This window comes from Bombina bombina, chromosome 6, assembly GCF_027579735.1.
Source record: "Bombina bombina isolate aBomBom1 chromosome 6, aBomBom1.pri, whole genome shotgun sequence".
Lineage (NCBI taxonomy): Eukaryota > Metazoa > Chordata > Amphibia > Anura > Bombinatoridae > Bombina > Bombina bombina.
In genome coordinates this window covers 390,591,444-390,612,071 of record NC_069504.1, presented here as the reverse complement: position 1 = coordinate 390,612,071, position 20,628 = coordinate 390,591,444, and the positions used below count along the sequence as shown (strand labels likewise).

The window sequence follows — 20,628 nt, the reverse complement described above, 5'->3', positions numbered from 1 at the left end:
CCAATTATCTCAACAAAATTTGGGTGAGGATTGAACATCAGATGCATCAGTGTTCTCATTTGGGTTCTTTGTGTTGGCTAACTGACTCTGAGAGTCAGCTGAGAATTGTTGGTAACTATATCACCGAGGAGACATACATAGGCTATTGGTGAAATATCCCATGCTTTCTTCTGTACCCTCCCCACTGACCCCCTTGCTGGGAAATTTAGAGTTCCCACCAGGAATAGGAATAGCTAATCTAGACCCCCTGGACAGACGAAGCAACCTACCGTTTTTTGTTTTATCAGAAGGAGGCAAAATGCACACAAGGTTGAAACTCCTAGATGATGACTTACATTTATTTAATAATTGTTTTTTCTATCTGCAAGCACATTCTTTTCTTCAGAACCATAAAGGGAAAAATAATTTGTTGAGGTCCCCAACCAATTTTGAGAAACTGTGCATGTCTACACAGCCGCTTAGGCACACTCTATCAATTATATATCACATGTTGCAACGGGTACCATTAGGTCTAGAACATCATTATATTAAACAATGGGAATCGGAATTGAGTCTTAGTATCTCCCCAAGGGAGAAACACATGATATTTAAAAGGACAATGAAAGCTTCAACATCCGCTAGGATATTAGAAATTAACTTTAAAATTCTACACCGTTGGTACTATACCCCTACACGTTTAAAGACCCTATACCCACAAAGATCGGATCTGTGCTGGCGATGTGAAAGAGAGAGAGGCGATATGGGACATATATGGTGGATATGTCCAAGCATTTTTCCCTTTTGGAGAGATGTTATCAGTCAAACGGAAAAGATGCTGGGAGTCAATATTCCGCAAGACCCTCTGGTCTGGCTATTAAATAAACCTCCCAGGCGGCTATTGGCAACACACTTGGCCATACTTCAAATTGCATCCAATAGCGCAAAGACGCTAATCGCACAATTTTGGAAACAATCCAAAATACCTAACATTGCACAGTGGATAGACACAATGCATAAGACTATTCAATTAGAGGAATACCACTACATGAAATCATCACGCTCAGAGTTCTATCACGGGATTCTCTTTATTTGGGAAGATTATATACATAACAAATATGGTAACTAAACAGACATCGAAGTTTGATTGTTGGTGGTGGCAGGGTGAACGGACAATATGAAACCTGAGTCCTATGAACTAAATGACAATTCTTCTCTTTTCTTCTTTCTTTTTCTTCCCTCTCTATCTTCTTTTATCTCTCCCTTCTGTAAAATTAAAAAATCAATGAGGTTATGGTTTCAGTTAAAGGTCATGTTTCTATTTACCATGCTATGTTGTAAGATTGTTTAGTTGTGACATGGTCTTGACCACGTACGTTGATTAAGTGTATAATTTGTTCTACCTCAATAAAAATATTTAAAAAAAAAAAAAAAAGAAATGCTCAGACCCTAAAACGCCAATTATTCCTCCAAACAACTGTCAAATGTAGACAAAAGTATAAACAGAAAAGGGGAGCTAATATATTTCTTAAAGGGTTAAGAATAAAATTAGAATAACACTGTGTGCAATATTTTAAATATGTAAATATAAGTGTTAGTTCATGAAAACATAGAAAACGAAAAGTATATTTTTATTAGAGATTCGTAATTAGTTGTTCTAATAACACCTAAGTGTAATAGTATATGAACATAAGAGAAATCCTCTCAATATAAGTGTGTATATACTAAGCATAAAAGGATATATTATATACCTTTATATACACAAACAAAAAGTGCAATGAGAGATCAAATACTTGATTGTGACCAATAATCTGCCTAAGGCTAGACAAATACAAATTTGTATTATGAGATTTGGTCTTCACCTAAAGGGTTAAACTGCCTCTGGAAAAATGAGGAACAGCAGTGAACTAAAAAATGCAAAGTAAAAAATACACTAGAAAATGATACGAGATAAAAAATACAATATATAAAAGTGCAATTTTAATGCATAAGTGATACAAGGAAGCAATATTAAAAAAAAATTGAGCTCAAAAAATTGTATAAAAAGTTTCTTTTTTATGAAAATTATCTCACTGCAGTGGATATAGTTGGTATGATCAAAAATAATTTTTTGCAAAACAATTTTGATAACGGGATCCCGTAATGAAACCTCAAAGGGCTAGAATGCTGGTAGAAGTAATTTTTTATCATAGATAGTATAGTACCTGTATAGGCGTTATACGCCGTGGTTTTAAAATAGTTCACAATGCAATCCTTAATGTAGGGAACTTGTGGATTATGGCCAAACTTGTTTAAGAAAAGACACTTTTCATCAAAAACGTTGTAATTACAGTACCTGTGAAAAAGTATCTCACGTTGATGCTTCAAACAAGCTTTAACTCACGTTTGATGTCAGATTATGTGCGGTAGGTCCTTCCGGGTCACGTGTATTGTGACTAGCCGACAGTGGAGTAGTGTGTGGGACCTGATAGGTCGAAACCACTCAACCTCTATAGTAGATGGTAGGAATCAGGATGCGTTCCAAGCGCTATTAGTAATAGCTGATGAGCATCTGATAGGTTGATTACGCTCAGCCTCTGTGACTGATGATGATATTCTGGATGCGTTCTGAGTGCTAATAGCATTAGCTAGTGGGTCAGTTGAAAAAGTCGCTACAATCCTCAGACCTTTATGAGGTTGCAATGTCCAGACGATCTGGATTGATGTAAAAAACACACACACTGAAACTTTGTAACTTCGTAAGGTTTGCAGGAGTTTCAACTTCCAGACAGGACTGCTATGCAATCTTGGTAATTCAGAATAAAAGTGTGCAGTATCCGAAAGCCTATCTTGATAAAGGCTACGGCCGAAACGCGTAGATTTGCCCACTATCACTGACCAGCTCTTTGGATAATCTACTTAAAGATATTACAGCTTCAAATAAGCTATCTGAACTTTTATTTGATGGTTCTAGGACTTTTAGCCCTCTAAGCCTTACAATATAGGCCTTCGGATACTGCACACTTTTATTCTGAATTACCAAGATTGCATAGCAGTCCTGCCTGGAAGTTGAAACTCCTGCAAACCTTACGAAGGTACAAAGTTTCAGTGTGTGTGTTTTTTACATCAATCCAGATCGTCTGGACATTGCAACCTCATAAAGGGCTTGAAGATTGTAGCGACTTTTCCAACTGACCCACTAGCTAATGCTGTTAGCACTCAGAACGCATCCAGAATATCATCATCAGTCACAGAGGCTGAGCGTAATCAACTTATCAGATGCTCATCAGCTATTACTAATAGCGCTTGGAACGCATCCTGATTCCTACCATCTACTATACAGGTTGAGTGGTTTCGACCTATCAGGTCCCACACACTACTCCACTGTCGGCTAGTCACAATACACGTGACCTGGAAGGACCTACCGCACATAATCTGACCTCAAACGTGAGTTAAAGCTTGTTTGAAGCATCAACGTGAGATACTTTTTCACAGGTACTATAATTACAACGTTTTTGATGAAAAGTGTCTTTTTGTAAACAAGTTTGGCCATAATCCACAAGTTCCCTACATTAAGGATTGCATTGTGAACTATTTTAAAACCACGGCGTATAACGCCTATACAGGTACTTTATACTATACTATCTATGATAAAAATTACTTCTACCAGCATTCTAGCCCTTTGAGGTTTCATTATGGGATCCCGTTTAAAAATTGTTTTGCAAAAAATTATTTTTGATCATACCAACTATATCCACTGCAGTGAGATAATTTTCATAAAAAAGAAACTTTTTAAACAATTTTTTGAGCTCAATTTTATTTTAATATTGCTTCCTTGTATCACTTATGCATTAAAATTGCACTTTTATATATTGTATTTTTTATCTCATATCATTTTCTAGTGTATTTTTTACTTTGCATTTTTTAGCTCACTGCTGTTCCTCATTTTTCCAGAGGCAGTTTAACCCTTTAGGTGAAGACCAAATCTCATAATACAAATTTGTATTTGTCTAGCCTTAGGCAGATTATTGGTCACAATCAAGTAATTGATCTCTCATTGCACTTTTTGTTTGTGTATATAAAGTTATATAATATATCCTTTTATGCTTAGTATATACACACTTATATTGAGAGGATTTCTCTTATGTTCATATACTATTACACTTAGGTGTTATTAGAACAACTAATTACGAATCTCTAATAAAAATATACTTTTCGTTTTATATGTTTTCATGAACTAACACTTTTATTTACATATTTACAATATTGCAAACAGTGTTATTCTAATTTTATTCTTAACCCTTTAAGAAATATATTAGCTCCCCTTTTCTGTTTATACTTTTGTACACATTCTATACATGCCAATGTATAGACTAGCTTCTATGTGCCCACTCAGCATTTTGGTCCTGGTGCCACCCCACCTCCTGCACCAATGGCTGTTTCACCCCGGCGCTTAAATTCCCCATATTTACTGTTTGTTTTTGCAATGCCGCCTCTCCCTTACCCTCGTGCAATCAATTGAGTGAGAGTATGGCTTGTCAATTAGCCCAGTTAAATTAATCCGGGGTGATTTTCATCTGCCAAATCCAAGTTGGCGCGAGGGTTTATGAAGTAGCGGTTTAAACCACTGCTTCATAAATATCGGTTGCAGGTTAAAATGAATGATCCATTCATTTTATATTTCATCAAATAAAAGGTTATTGGTAAATCACCTTGAATCTGCAAGGATTGCAAAGATTGAAATCTTCACACACCATCAGCCAATAGGATTTTTTCTACCTTAATTCCGATTGGCTGATAGAATTCTATCAGCCAATCGGAATCTGAGGGACTCCATCTGGGATGACGTCACTTAAAGGTACCTTCATTCTGTTTTAGTCGTCGGAAGAAGAGGATGCTCCGTGTCTGATGTCTTGAAGATGGAGCCGCTCTGTGCCGGATGGATGAAGATAGAAGATACCGTCTGGATGAAGACTTCTGCCCATCTGGAGGACCACTTCTGCCCGGCTTGGATGAAGACTTCTGCCTGTCTGGAGGATCACTTCGCCCGGCTTGGATGAAGACTTCTGCCCATCTGGAGGACCACTTCGCCCGGCTTGGATGAAGACGTCTCCCGGTAAGTCGAACTTCAGGGGGTTAGTGTTAGGTTTTTTAAGGGTGTATTGGGTGGGTTTTATTTTTTAAATTATGGTTTGGGCAGCAAAAGAGCTTAGTGCCCTTTTAAGGGCAATGCCCATCCAAATGCCCTTTTCAGGGCAATAGGGAGCTTAGGTTTTTTAGATAGTATTTTATTTGGGGGGTTGTTTGTGTGGGTGGTGGGTTTTACTGTTGGGGGGGTTGTTTGTATTTTTTTTTTACAGGTAAAAGAGCTGATTACTTTGGGGCAATGCCCTGCAAAAGGCCCTTTTAAGGGCTATTGGTAGTTTAGGCTAGGGTTTTTTTTTATTTTGGAGGGCTTATTTTATTTTAATAGGGCTATTAGATTAGGTGTAATTAGTTTAAATTTCTGTAATTTGTTTATTATTTTCTGTAATTTAGTGTTTGTTTTTTTTGTACTTTAGCTAATTTAATTTATTTAATTGTATTTAATTTTGTTAATTTATTTAATTATAGTGTAGTGTTAGGTGTTAGTGTAACTTAGGTTAGGTTTTATTTTAGTTAATAACTATTTAATAACTATTCTACCTAGTTAAAATAAATACAAACTTGCCTGTAAAATAAAAATAAACCCTAAGCTAGCTACAATGTAACTATTAGTTATATTGTAGCTAGCTTAGGGTTTATTTTACAGGTATTTAGTTTTAAATAGGAATAATTTAGTTAATGATAGGAATATTTACTTAGATTTATTTAAATTATATTTAAGTTAGTGGGTGTTAGGTTTAGGGGTTAGGACTCTTGACAGGAGAGGCTGTACCGCTCACTTTTTGGCCTCCCAGGACAGACTCGTAATACCAGCGCTATGGAAGTCCCATAGAAAAAAGACTTTACGAAGTTTACGTAAGTCGTTTTGCGGTAAGGCCAAAGAAGTGTGCGGTGCCCCTAAACCTTCAAGACTCGTAATACCAGCAGGCGTAAAAAAGCAGTGTTAGGACCTCTTAACCCTGCTTTTTTACCCTAACGCACAACTCGTAATATAGCCGAATGTTAGCGTATGTAGCAATCTGCAACAGACAGTGTTGCAATTTTTACATTGCCACTCCTCTATACAAAAGTAGCTATAAGGTTTGCTTTTTCTTCTTTTTTTTTTTTGATACATAAGTAGCTGTTATGTTTTGACTATAAGATTAGTCACTTTCTTTTTCACAAACCACTTATTTATCCTCAGGACACTCTGTACACGACTTTAACACAGTGTTACCTCTCTATACACTTTTCGTTATATAGTATTAAGCTTCCTAAGCACGTTCCTCTTGCATCTTACTGATTACAATTGATAACCACTGATAAAAAAAAAAAAATCATAGGCCTCTATTTAACAAAGTCTGGCGGACCTGATCCGACAGTGCGGATCAGGTCCGCCAGACCTCGCTGAATGCGGAGAGTAATACGCTCTCCGTATTCAGCATTGCACCAGCAGCTCACAAGAGCTGCTGGTGCAACGCCGCCCCCTGCAGACTCGCGGCCAATGGGCCGCCAGCAGGGGGTGTCAATCAACCCGATCGTACTCAATCGGGTTGAATTGTTGTGATTCCTGTCCGCCTGCTCAGAGCAGGCAGACAGGGTTATGGAGCAGCGGTCTTTGTGACCGCTGCTTCATAACTGCTGTTTCTGGTGAGTCTTCAGACTCGCCAGAAACACGGGTCATCAAGCTCCTTTCGGAGCTTGATAGATATGCCCCATAATCTCGATCTGGGTATGGTCAGACATACTGCCAGACACTGTATGTAACTTAAATACAGGGAGTGCAGAATTATTAGGCAAGTTGTATTTTTGAGGATTAATTTTATTATTGAACAACAACCATGTTCTTAATGAACCCAAAAAACTCATTAATATCAAAGCTGAATAGTTTTGGAAGTAGTTTTTAGTTTGTTTTTAGTTATAGCTATTTTAGGGGGATATCTGTGTGTGCAGGTGACTATTACTGTGCATAATTATTAGGCAACTTAACGAAAAACAAATATATACCCATTTCAATTATTTATTTTTACCAGTGAAACCAATATAACATCTCAACATTCACAAATATACATTTCTGACATTCAAAAACAAAACAAAAACAAATCAGTGACCAATATAGCCACCTTTCTTTGCAAGGACACTCAAAAGCCTGCCATCCATGGATTCTGTCAGTGTTTTGATCTGTTCACCATCAACATTGCGTGCAGCAGCAACCACAGCCTCCCAGACACTGTTCAGAGAGGTGTACTGTTTTCCCTCCTTGTAAATCTCACATTTGATGATGGACCACAGGTTCTCAATGGGGTTCAGATCAGGTGAACAAGGAGGCCATGTCATTAGATTTTCTTCTTTTATACCCTTTCTTGCCAGCCACGCTGTGGAGTACTTGGACTCGTGTGATGGAGCATTGTCCTGCATGAAAATCATGTTTTTCTTGAAGGATGCAGACTTCTTCCTGTACCACTGCTTGAAGAAGGTGTCTTACAGAAACTGGCAGTAGGACTGGGAGTTGAGCTTGACTCCATCCTCAACCCAAAAAGGCCCCACAAGCTCATCTTTGATGATACCAGCCCAAACCAGTACTCCACCTCCACCTTGCTGGCGTCTGAGTCGGACTGGAGCTCTCTGCCCTTTACCAATCCAGCCACGGGCCCATCCATCTGGCCCATCAAGACTTACTCTCATTTCATCAGTCCATAAAACCTTAGAAAAATCAGTCTTGAGATATTTCTTGGCCCAGTCTTGACGTTTCAGCTTGTGTGTCTTGTTCAGTGGTGGTCGTCTTTCAGCCTTTCTTACCTTGGCCCTGTCTCTGAGTATTGCACACCTTGTGCTTTAGGGCACTCCAGTGATGTTGCAGCTCTGAAATATGGCCAAACTGGTGGCAAGTGGCATCTTGGCAGCTGCACGCTTGACTTTTCTCAGTTCATGGGCAGTTATTTTGCGCCTTGGTTTTTCCACACGCTTCTTGCGACCCTATTGACTATTTTGAATGAAACGCTTGATTGTTAAACATAGAAACATAGAAACATAGATATTGACGGCAGATAAGAGCCATAGGCCCAGCAAGTCTGCCCCACCTTACCTAACAGTATAAACTTATCTAGTTCGTAGGATAGCCCTATGCTTGTCCCATGCATTTTTAAAGTCCCCCACAGTGTTTGTTGCTACTACCTCTTGAGGAAGTTTATTCCATAAATCAATCACTCTTTCTGTAAAGAAGTGCTTCCTCAAATTACTCCTGAATCTACTACCCTTTAGCTTGAGCTCATGACCCCTTGTTCTTGAATTTTCCATGTTCGATGATCACGCTTCAGAAGCTTTGCAATTTTAAGAGTGTTGCATCCCTCTGCAAGATATCTCACTATTTTTGACTTTTCTGAGCCTGTCAAGTCCTTCATTGACCCATTTTGCAAAAGGAAAGGAAGTTGCCTAATAATTATGCACACCTGATATAGGGTGTTGATGTCATTAGACCACACCCCTTCTCATTACAGAGATGCACATCACCTAATATGCTTAATTGGTAGTAGGCTTTCGAGCCTATACAGCTTGGAGTAAGACAACATGCATAAAGGGGATGATGTGGTCAAAATACTAATTTGCCTAATAATTCTGCACTCCCTGTAATGTTACACTTGTTTACATAATACATCTCTATGCCGCACTTAAGCCATTCTTCCTGTGAAGATGGCGCTCCTATCTTGTATATCTATATCTTTTATCCAGTGAGCTTGTGCAGTATTGTCACGAGGCGCAGAACACTATAACTTTTTGTCTTGTTCAAATTAATGATCCTGCAACCGATCAAGGCATTTGCCTCATGATAAATCTTGCCCATGGTATTAGTGTTGCTTCTCACTCTTCTCTCCCTTTCTATTATTTCCCTCTTAATCTCTCTAACTTTGTTTTGTATCTCTCTCTTTCTCTCTCTCTCTTTCTCTCTCTCTCTTTCTCTTCCAATTTTCTCATATTTCTTTTCTTTTTTCCATGCTCTATTTTTGTTCTTTTCTCTCTCTATTCTCTGCTTGTATAAGATAATGTGATGTCTGTTTGATCCCATCATTACTGACAAGCCCTCCACACAAAAAATCTGTGTGTTCCTGGAAGAGACAGTCCTATCTAACAAACCTAAACAATCCTCGGGCATGATGGCAAATGCATTACCAACTAGGTGGATTCCTGAAAATAAAAGGCTATTGATTGTGTTAAGAAAAATATGTCACAATGATTCATATTTATTATGTACATATAGATTATGGAGGCAGATAATGAGGCTATGTTTCATAGAAATATTTGACTGTGGAAACTTATCTTAAATAAAACCATTAAAAATACTGATGGCAAAGAAATGGATCTTTACAGTACAGGACAGTTTTCTATATGAAATAATGCATATGGTTCCTACAAAGAGTAAAAAATATTAAATTATTAAAAATATATCCGCTAGATTTAGAGTTCTGCGGCCAAAGGGGTGCGTTAGCTACGCATACTTTTTTTCCCCCGCACCTTTTAAATACCGCTGGTATTTAGAGTTCACAGAATGGCTGCGTTAGGCTCCAAAAAGGGAGCGTAGAGGCATATTTACCGCCACTGCAACTCTCAATACCAGCGGTGCTTACGGACGCGGCCAGCTCCAAAAATGTGCTCGTGCACGATTCCCCCATAGGAAACAATGGGGCCGTTTGAGCTGAAAAAAAAACTAACACCTGCAAAAAAGCAGCGTTCAGCTCCTAACGCAGCTCCATTGTTTCCTATGGGGAAACACTTCCTAAGTCTGCACCTAACACCCTAACATGAACCCCGAGTCTAAACACCCCTAACCTTACACTTATTAACCCCTAATCTGCCGCCCCCGCTATCGCTGACCCCTGCATATTTTTTTAACCCCTAATCTGCCGCTCCGTACACCGCCGCCACCTACGTTATCCCTATGTACCCCTAATCTGCTGCCCCTAACACCGCCAACCCCTATATTATATTTACTAACCCCTAATCTGCCGCCCCCAACGTCGCCGGCACCTACCTACATTTATTAACCCCTAATCCGCCTCACTCCCGCCTCAATAACCCTATAATAAATAGTATTAACCCCTAATCTGCCCTCCCTAACATTACCGACACCTAACTTCAAGTATTAACCCCTAATCTGCCGACCGGACCTCACCGCTACTCTAATAAATTTATTAACCCCTAAAGCTAAGTCTAACCCTAACACTAACACCCCCCTAAATTAAATATAATCTAACGAAATAAAATAAATCTTATTAAATAAATGATTCCTATTTAAAGCTAAATACTTACCTGTAAAATAAACCCTAATATAGCTACAATATAAATAATAATTATATTGTAGCTATTTTAGGATTAATATTTATTTTACAGGCAACTTTGTATTTATTTTAACCAGGTACAATAGCTATTAAATAGTTAATAACTATTTAATAGCTACCTAGTTAAAATAATTACAAAATTACCTGTAAAATAAATCCTAACCTAAGTTACAATTAAACCTAACACTACACTATCAATAAATTAATTAAATAAAATACCTACAATTATCTACAATTAAACCTAACACTACACTATCAATAAATTAATTAAATACAAATACCTACAAATAAATACAATTAAATAAACTAACTAAAGTACAAAAAATAAAAAAAGCTAAGTTACAAAAAATAAAAAAATAATTTACAAACATTAGAAAAAGATTACAACAATTTTAAGCTAATTACACCTACTCTAAGTCCCCTAATAAAATAACAAAGCCCCCCAAAATAAAAAATTCCCTACCCTATTCTAAAATACAAATAGAAAGGCTCTTTTACCTTACCAGCCCTTAAAAGGGCCTTTTGCAGGGCATGCCCCAAAGAATTCTGCTCTTTTGCCTGTAAAAAAAAACATACAATACCCCCCCCCAACATTACAACCCACCACCCACATACCCCTAATCTAACCCAAACCCCCTTAAATAAACCTAACACTAAGCCCCTGAAGATCTTCCTACCTTATCTTCACCACGCCGGGTATCACCGATCTGTCCACAAGAAACTCCGAAGTCTTCATCCAAGCCCAAGCTGGGGCTGAAGAGATCCATCATCAGGCTGAAGTCTTGATCCAAGCGCGGGCTGAAGAGGTCCATCATCGGGCTGAAGTCTTGATCCAAGCACGGGCTGAAGAGATCCATCATCCGGCTCAAGTCTTCTATCAAGCGGCATCTTCAATCTTCTTTCTTCCGGATCCATCTTCATGCCGCCAACGCGGAACATCCATCCTGCCCGACGACTTCCCGACGAATGACGGTTCCTTTAAGGGACGTCATCCAAGATGGCGTCCCTCGAATTCCGATTGGCTGATAGGATTCTATCAGCCAATCGGAATTAAGGTAGGAAAATTAATTTATTGATAGTGTAGTGTAGTGATAGTGTAGTGTTAGGTTTAATTGTAGATAATTGTAGGTATTTTATTTAATTAATTTATTGATAGTGTAGTGTTAGGTTTACTTGTAACTTAGTTTAGGATTTATTTTACAGGTAATTTTGTAATTATTTTAACTAGGTAGCTATTAAATAGTTATTAACTATTTAATAGCTATTGTACCTGGTTAAAATAAATACAAAGTTGCCTGTAAAATAAATATTAATCCTAAAATAGCTACAATGTAATTATTCGTTATATTGTAGTTATATTAGGGTTTATTTTACAGGTAAGTATTTAGCTTTAAATAGGAATAATTTATTTAATAAGAGTTAATTTATTTAGTTAGATATAAATTATATTTGACTTAGGGGGGTGTTAGTGTTAGGGTTAGACTTAGCTTTAGGGGTTAATAAATGTATTAGAGTAGCGGTGAGGTCCGGTCGGCAGATTAGGGGTTAATACTTGAAGTTAGGTGTCAGTGATGTTAGGGAGGGCAGATTAGGGGTTAATACTATTTATTATAGGGTTATTGAGGCGGGAGTGAGGCGGATTAGGGGTTAATAAATATAATATAGGGGTCGGCGGTGTTAGGGGCAGCAGATTAGGGGTACATAGGGATAACGTAGGTGGCGGCGGTGTGCGGTCGGCAGATTAGGGGTTAAAAAAAATTAATAGAGTGGCGGCGATGTGGGGGGGCCTCGGTTTAGGGGTGCATAGGTAGTTTATGGGTGTTAGTGTACTTTAGAGCACAGTAGTTAAGAGCTTTATGAACCGGCGTTAGCCCAAAAAGCTCTTAACTCCTGGCTTTTTTCTGCGGCTGGAGTTTTGTCGTTAAGAGTTCTAACTCTCACTCCAGCCAAGACTCTAAATACCGGCGTTAGAAAGATCCCATTGAAAAGATAGGATACGCAAATGGCGTAGGGGGATCTGCGGTATGGAAAAGTCGCGGCTGGAAAGTGAGCGTTAGACCCTTACCTACACGACTCTAAATACCAGCGGTAGCCCAAAACCAGCGTTAGGAGCCCCTAACGCTGGTTTTGACGGCTAACGCAAAACTCTAAATCTAGGTGTATGTTATTAAAGTATATAGAATATATGGCCCTGGGGCTTAAACAATTTGGACAAATGCTATAACTAACTCTTCCATTTTGCTTTTAATCAGCTGTGTGCTTGCAAGAGAGTGTCAGACTTTATATGTGTTGTGTTAATCATTTTGTTAAGAGAGAAATAAAAGAGAGAAAGAGCGAGAGAGCACGAGAGAAAAAGAGACTTACAAATTAATTATCTTCTTAAGTTAAAGGAATACTGAACCCAAATTGTTTATTTCATGATTCAGAGAGAGCATGCAATTTTAAAGGGACAGTCTACACCAGAATTTGTATTGTTTTAAAAGATAGATAATCCCTTTATTATCCATTCCCCAGTTTTGCATAACCAACACAGTTATAATAATATACTTTTAACCTCTGTGATTATCTTGTATCTAAGCCTCTGCAAACTGCCCCTTTTTTCAGTTCTTTTGATAGACTTGCAGTCTAGCCAATCAGTGCCTGCTCCCAGATAACTTCTCGTGCACGAGCACAGTGTTATCTATATGAAATACGTGAACTAACACCCTCTAGTGGTGAAAAACTGTTAAAATGCAATCTGAAAGAGGTGGGCTTCAAGGTCTAAGAAATTAGCATATGAACCTCCTAGGTTAAGCTTTCAACTAAGAATACCAAGAGAACAAAGCAAAATTGGTGATAAAAGTAAATTGGAAAATTGTTTAAAATTACATGCTCTATCTGAATCATGAAAGTTTATTTTGGCCTAGACTGTCCCTTTAAGTAAATTTCTAATTTACTCCTATTATCAACTTTTCTTTGTTCTCTTGATATCTTTATTTGAAAAAGAAGGCATCTAAGCTAAGGAGCCAGAAAATTTTTGGTTCAGTACCCTGGACAGCACTTGTTTTTTGGCGGTTGAATATATTCACCAATCAGCAAGAACAACACAGGTTGTTCACCAAAAATGGGCCTGCTTCTAAACTTACATTCTTGCTTTTCAAATAAAGATACCAAGAGAATGAAAACAATTGATAATAGGAGTAAATTAAAAAATTGCTTTAAATTGCATGCTCTATCTGAATCACAAAAGAAAAAAATGGGTTCAGTGTCCTTTTAAGTATACATGAATCTCAACCCGTAATACAACATAGTCGATTAAAAAAAATATATATATCTCAATATTTGAGAAAAAAAAAAAAGGTAAATAAAGATCTAGACCAAGTTTTCAAGAATAGAGATAAACTGTAGACAAACAAGTATAATGACAACTTAAAAATACTAGAAAGAAATCCCTGAGATTGTTTGCTGACATTGACCAACTTGTGTTTAGAGCAGTGGATAATGGTAGTGGTCTAGTCATTCAGAATCATGATGATTATTTGAATGAAGCTTTTAATATTCTGAGTGATTATTATATGTGTATAATATATATACACACACATGTCTAATATATATATATATATATATATATATATATATATGTGTGTGTGTGTGTATGTATGTATGTATATATAAAAATATTTTAAGGGAAACGAAGAAAGGAGGGATATTGTTTTTCTTGCTTCTACTGCATGTGTGCACCACCATACACATTTATACCACATCTATACAGACAGAGGTGTGACTGGCTAGCAAGGCTCCATTTATTCTGGGAACAGGGAAATTAAATTAAAAATCATACAAATATATACTAAACGTATACAGCACAAAGCTGCATTTTCAGAGGAAAATACTTCTCAGATGTGAAACTGTAGTTTCACACAGTTTCCAATTTGCATTTAAAGGGACATGAAACCCAAACATTTTCTTTTATTATTCAGATTGAGAAATCAATTGTAAAAATGTTTCCAATTTACTTATTTTATAAAATTTGCTTAATTCTCATGTTTTTCTTTGTTGAAGAGATACCTAGGTAGGTAGCGTGCACATGTCTGGGACACTACATGACAGAAAATAGTGCGGCCATCTAGTGCTCTTGTTAATTTATAACATTGTTCCAAAACCGCTGCTATACATTGCTGCAAACACGTGCACACTCTTACGTTTACATCACTGCTTTTCAACAAAGGATAACAAGAAAATTAAGAAAATTTGATAATAGGTGTAAATTGGAAAGTTGTTTAACATTGTATGTTCTATCTGAATCATTAAAAGAAATTTTGGGTTTTATGTCCCTTTAATATACTTTTAACAAAAGTGGCACAGAAAAATAAAACTTCTAATTAAATGCATAAGAAATTACTACTAGGCAGAATGCATAATGTGAACGGGTCTTAAACCAGATCAAGCGTTGTTAAGCTAACAACCAGTTTGCCACCTCCAATTATTAGCAGACATTTACATGCTGGGTGATATGAACAACATTGCTTACTGGTAGAATGGATGTGGCAGTGGCTCAACTCCAACAATAGGCAACAAGCCACGATCTCCAGTGCTTAGTGACTGTCCTTCCCATGACACTTCATCACCGATGTCCTTTACATGTACCACATCATTGTTATTGACCTTCAAGAAATCTACTTGCATGTCATCACCTTCAATGTTTCCACAATCATGTGCTACAGTTCTGGCATAGAAGCTGCCTGCAGAACACAAGTACATGTATTAGCCCACATTTGTTGAAATGTATTAGACTTATGTATTCGAAATTATTATACTTTGCAGTTAAGTGATATTATCTTAAAGTGATTGTAAAGTTTAAGGAATTAAAGCCCAGTATCTAAAAATACACTTAAAAACAGGGGCACTTTAATTCATTAAACTTTACAAACACGCTTTTTTGTTAAAAAATACTCTCTTATCGTTACGGTAAACAGACTGGCGATCATTGCGTGCCCCAGGAGCTGGATGCCAATGGGGCACGCAACGATCTGAGGAAGCCGGATTCGTCATCGATCTGCAAAATACAGAAGAAGATGCAGGCGGAGGATCGGCGGCCTGTTTAACGTAAAAAGAAGCTAAGTTTTTTTTTTTTTTTAAAAAGCGTGTTTGTAAAGTTAAATGAATTAAAGTGCCCCTGTTTTTAAAAGTATTTTTAGATACTGGGCTTTAATTGATTAAACTTTACAATCACATAAGCACACAATTAATATATTTTCATGAACACAGTATTATTCTTGTCATAAGGTAGTCATCTTAAAGTAGTGTCAGCCTTTATTTCTTAACTTTAAAGGTGTAGTAGAAAGAAAAAAGAAACAGAAACAGAACTGCTGCAGCTTCTTCCTAATAATCTGAAGAAAATAGAAAGAGTGGACTTTGGTAGAGCTGTTTAAATGTAAAACTTGTTAAAGAGAAATACTGGAAAAACCATAATGACCCGAGATTGGTCACACAAATGTAGCAGGCTGGCATAGTTTATTGAAAGGTTATATGCTATTCTGTTATTTTTCAATAAAAATAAATACATTATTTTAAGAACACTGTACTAGAAGGTTGACATGGAGGTGTACTTCAATTCTAAGGTAGATTAACTGAAAAATAGGTTAAAAATAGAACACTTTATGGAAAATTAGAACACCGACACAACATTAATCTAAAATTGGGTACTAGGAATGGGTATATCACAATCAATCCTCATATTCCCATGTTACCCAACACTATGTTAAAAACAAAAGTTAGGCCTGGTAGCCGGAGGGTGTGTGTGGGTGATATCTTGTGTACTTCAAAAAGCAATAGGGGTAGAACACGTATTCAAACTCTCAGTACAGGACAGGAACTCCTATGCACTCAAAGGTGTCCTCCTGCCTGCAAGCTTCGTGGGGGTTACCCAGCCAGTCGATTTCTGACTAATGTCCCTATTACTAGTTAAACATCCCACATACAGGGAATTCAGTATATTTCCTCAACCATAATCATGTATCACATTCAATCTACTGTAACAATGTCTTGTTACTATATGTATTAATTGCAAGTATTAACTTAATAACCACTGTATGTACATAAAAATAAATGACACACGCTACCCTCCTAGCCCCGCCCACCGACGAGTTTCGTCACTAGGAAATGTGACTTTGTCAGGGTATTAGGCTTTTTTTTTTATGCCGTACATTACAAATGCCCCCTCAAGTGACTATATGTATAGACACTGAGCAATAACATAAATTATGCTTACCTGATAATTTCATTTCCATCGAGGGGAGGAGAGTCCATGGCTTCATTCATTACTGTTGGGAATTAAGAACCTGGCCACCAGGAGGAGGCAAAGACACCCCAGCCAAAGGCTTAAATACTTCCCCCACTTCCCTCATCCCCCAGTCATTCTGCCGAGGGAACAAGGAACAGTAGGAGAAATATCAGGGTATAAACGGTGCCAGACGATAAATTAAATTTAGGTCCGCCCATCGGAGACACGGGCGGGAGCCGTGGACTCTCCTCCCCTCAATGGAAATGAAATTATCAGGTAAGCATAATTTATGTTTTCCATCTAAAGGCGAGGAGAGTCCACAGCTTCATTCATTACTGTTGGGAACATATACCCAAGCTCTAGAGGACACTGAATGAAACCGGGAGGGAAAAGGCAGACCCTAATCTGAGGGCACCACCGCCTGCAAAACCTTTCTCCCAAAAACAGCTTCCGCAGAAGCAAAAACATCAAATTTGTAAAACTTTGAAAAAATGTGTAAGGAGGACCAGGTAGCGCCGCCTTACAAATTTGCTCCATAGAGGTCTCATTCTTGATGTCCCAAGATGAAGCCACATCTCTAGTTGAATGAGCCGTGATCCTCTGAGGAGGCTTATGTCCTGCTGTCTCATAGGCCAAGCGAATCAAGCTCCTCAACCAAAGGGACAAAGAAGAAGAAGAGGCTTTTTGCCACTTGCGCTTCCCTGAATACACCACAAAAAGAGATGTAGATTGTCTGAAATCCTTCGTAGCCTGAAGATAGAACTTCAGGGCACGAGCCACATCCAGATTATGAAGTAACCTCTCCTTAGAAGAAGAAGGGTTAGGACACAAAGAAGGAACTACTATTTCCTGATTGATGTTGCGGTTAGACACCACCTTGGGAAGAAACCCAAAACCAGTGCGAAGCACAGCTTTATTCACATGAAAAACCAGATAAGGCGGCTCACATTGCAAGGCAGCCAGTTCAGATACTCTGCGTGCCGATGCAATGGCCAACAGGAAGAGAACCTTCCAGGACAGAATCTTAATGTCAATAGAAAGCATAGGCTCAAACGGAACCCTCTGCAAAACCTTAAAGACCAAGTTTAAGCTCCACGGGGGAGCAGACTGTCTAAAGACATGCCTGATTCTAGACAGGGCCTGAACAAAGGATTGGATGTCAGGGAGCTCAGCGAGTCTCTTATGCAACAAGACTGACAATGCCGAAATCTGTCCCTTTAAGGAACTCGCGGCAAAACCCTTCTCCAAACCGTCTTGGAGAAAGGACAGAATCCTGGATACCTTCATCCTATGCCAAGGATACCCATGCTTCTCACACCAGGAAAAGTAAGTCCTCCACACCTTATGGTAGAAGTGACTGGCTTCCTTGCCTGAATTAGAGTATCAATAACAGTTTCCGAAAAGCCTCTCTTGGCCAAGACTAGGAGTTCAATCTCCACGCAGTCAGCCTCAGAGAATCGATCACTGCGACAGGGTAACCTCCACGGCGGGGAGGATGACATCCCCACCAAATCCGCAAACCACATCCTCCGCGGCCACAATGGAGCACTCAGAATGGCTGAAGTTCGCTCCTGTTTTATTCATGCCACAACACGAGGTAGAAGTGGTAACAGTGGAAAAATATAAGCTAGGCTGAACCCCCAAGGCACCACTAATGCATCTATTAGCTCTGCCTGGGGATCCCTGGACCTCGACCCATAACGGGGTAGCTTGCAATTGAGTCTGGACACCATGAGATCTATCACCGGCGTTCCCCACCTGAGACAAATCTCTGCAAACACTTTGGGATGAAGGGACCATTCCCCCGGATGGAAGGATTGTCTGCTGAGAAAGTTTGCTTCCCAGTTGTCCATACCTGGAATGTGAATCGCTGAGAGCGAGCAGCTGTGCGACTCCGCCCACTCCAAGATCCAAGACACCTCCCTCATAGCTAGGGAGCTCCTCGTACCCCCCTGATGGTTGATGTAAGCCACTGAGGTAAATTTGTCGGTCTGGAATCTGATGCAGCTGAATGATCCCAGAAGAGGCCGTGCCAGAATATTTATCGGAAGGAGAGACTCCTTCCGGGACCATTTTCCTTGTGCCATCCTGGCACCCCAAACAGCTCCCCATCCTGCCAGACTCACGTCCGTGGTCACAATCTCCCAGGACAGTCTCAAGAAGGATGTCCCCATGGACAGTTGCTCCGGGCTGATCCATCAAGAGAGGGAATCCGAGTCCGAGCATCCATGAATATCTGCTGTGATAGATCTGAATGATCGTGTTTCACTGTCTCAACATGCACAATTGAAGAGGTCTGAGATGGAACCTTGCGAATGGAATGACGTCTATGCTGGAAACCGATGGGCTTGAGGAGGACTGAAGGGCAAGACAAGAGGACGCAATCTTCCTGCGTCAATGGTCTGTGAGAAATATTTTCATGGACATAGAGTCTATTATCATGCCCAGGAACTCCACCCTGTTGCTGGGAACCAGGGAACTCTTTCCTGAGTTGATCTTCCAACCATGAGATTGGAGTAAAAGAAGAAGAGCCCTCGAATGATCCTCTGCTAGACTGAGCGACAGCACCTGGACTAGGATGTCGTCCAGATAGGACGCCACAGCAATGCCTCTGGCTCTGGCCACTGCAAGTAGACCAAAGGGAAGGGCCACAAACTGAAAGTGTTGGTACAGAAATGCAAATCTCAGGAACTTGAAGTGGTTCCTGTGGATTGGCACATGAAGGTAAGTGTCCTTCAAGTCTATGGTTGTCATGAACTGTCCCTCTTGAACTAGGGGCAGAATAGATCTGATTGTTTCCATTTTGAATGATGGAACACTCAGAAACTTGTTTAAACACTTTACTCACAAAAGTGGAACACCCAAAGGTGTAAGTGGCGCAGGCTGGATCAATTAGCAGTGGTCCAGCTCACTGTATATCCACAATGGAGACACTCGGGTAGATAACAACAGGAGAGCAACCCAAACTTCTAATCCTGTGGGTGATATAAAACAACATAGCCCAGTACAGTTTGAGTATAGATACATTCACAATTACTGGTCAAACTTACAGTTAGGAGCGCACCTCCAGGTGCAATAAAGGCAAGCTGGAACCTCTCAGTCGCCCAGTAGACTGTGCTCAGTTTGGGTTGCTGTCCTGTTGTTATCTACCCGAGTGTCTCCATTGTGGATATACAGTGAGCTGGACCACTGCTAATTGATCCAGCCTGCGCCACTTACACCTTTGGGTCCTCCACTTTTGTGAGTACCACTCTACTTCAAATTGTTCTACCCATGTGCAAATGTTATTAGGCCATATTGGCGCCTCTGTGTCTCCTTTTTTCCAGATTAATCATCACCAGGGATTGACCATCCTTTCGACAGAGTGCTGCCTCCTGTTGGTTGTTGGATACTAAGGACTCTGTTCATATGCTGTACATTTCATTGTATTTCACTTTCTACTAATGTGCTATGTATATTATATGTGTTATAGTGATATTCAACATTAGGAATTAGGAATGGGACTAGTGCTGATGACTTTTCCCTTTTTTTCTCTGTTTAAACACTTTAGGTCCAGAATCGGGCGGAACGTGCCCTCCTTCTTTGGAACCACAAAAAGATTTGAATAGTACCCTAGACCCCTTTCTGCTTGGGGTACTGGTAAGATAACACCTAGAGAGGAGAGATCTCTCACACATTCCAGAAAGGCTTCTCTCTTTTCTGGTCTTGAAGACAGGTTTGAAAGGAGGAATCTGCCCCTGGGTGGATGGGATCTGAACCCTGGGTAACAAAATCCAGAACCCAAGGATCCTGAACGTCCTGCAACCAGACTTCTGAGAAAAGAGATAATCTCCCCCCTACTTGGTCTGAAGACCGGTCGGGGGCAGCTCCATCATACCGATTTTGTCTCGGCGAGCCAGTTTACAAGTTCCCTTGGACTGGTCCACTTTCGCGGCGGGCTGCTGGCGCTGTGCC

At 39.3% G+C, this 20,628-nt stretch overlaps 1 protein-coding gene across 10 annotated transcripts in view; it reads right to left on the bottom strand.

Moving 5' to 3' along the window:
- SH3TC2 (SH3 domain and tetratricopeptide repeats 2) overlaps positions 1 to 20,628 on the bottom strand; it is a 297,382-nt gene that overhangs the window by 101,148 nt on the left and 175,606 nt on the right. For all 10 annotated transcript variants that reach the window (XM_053717114.1, XM_053717115.1, XM_053717120.1 and 7 more), the window contains one exon: positions 14,923 to 15,133. In XM_053717114.1, coding sequence (XP_053573089.1) covers positions 14,923 to 15,133 — 211 coding nt within the window. The remainder of the gene's footprint in view (positions 1 to 14,922; positions 15,134 to 20,628) is intronic.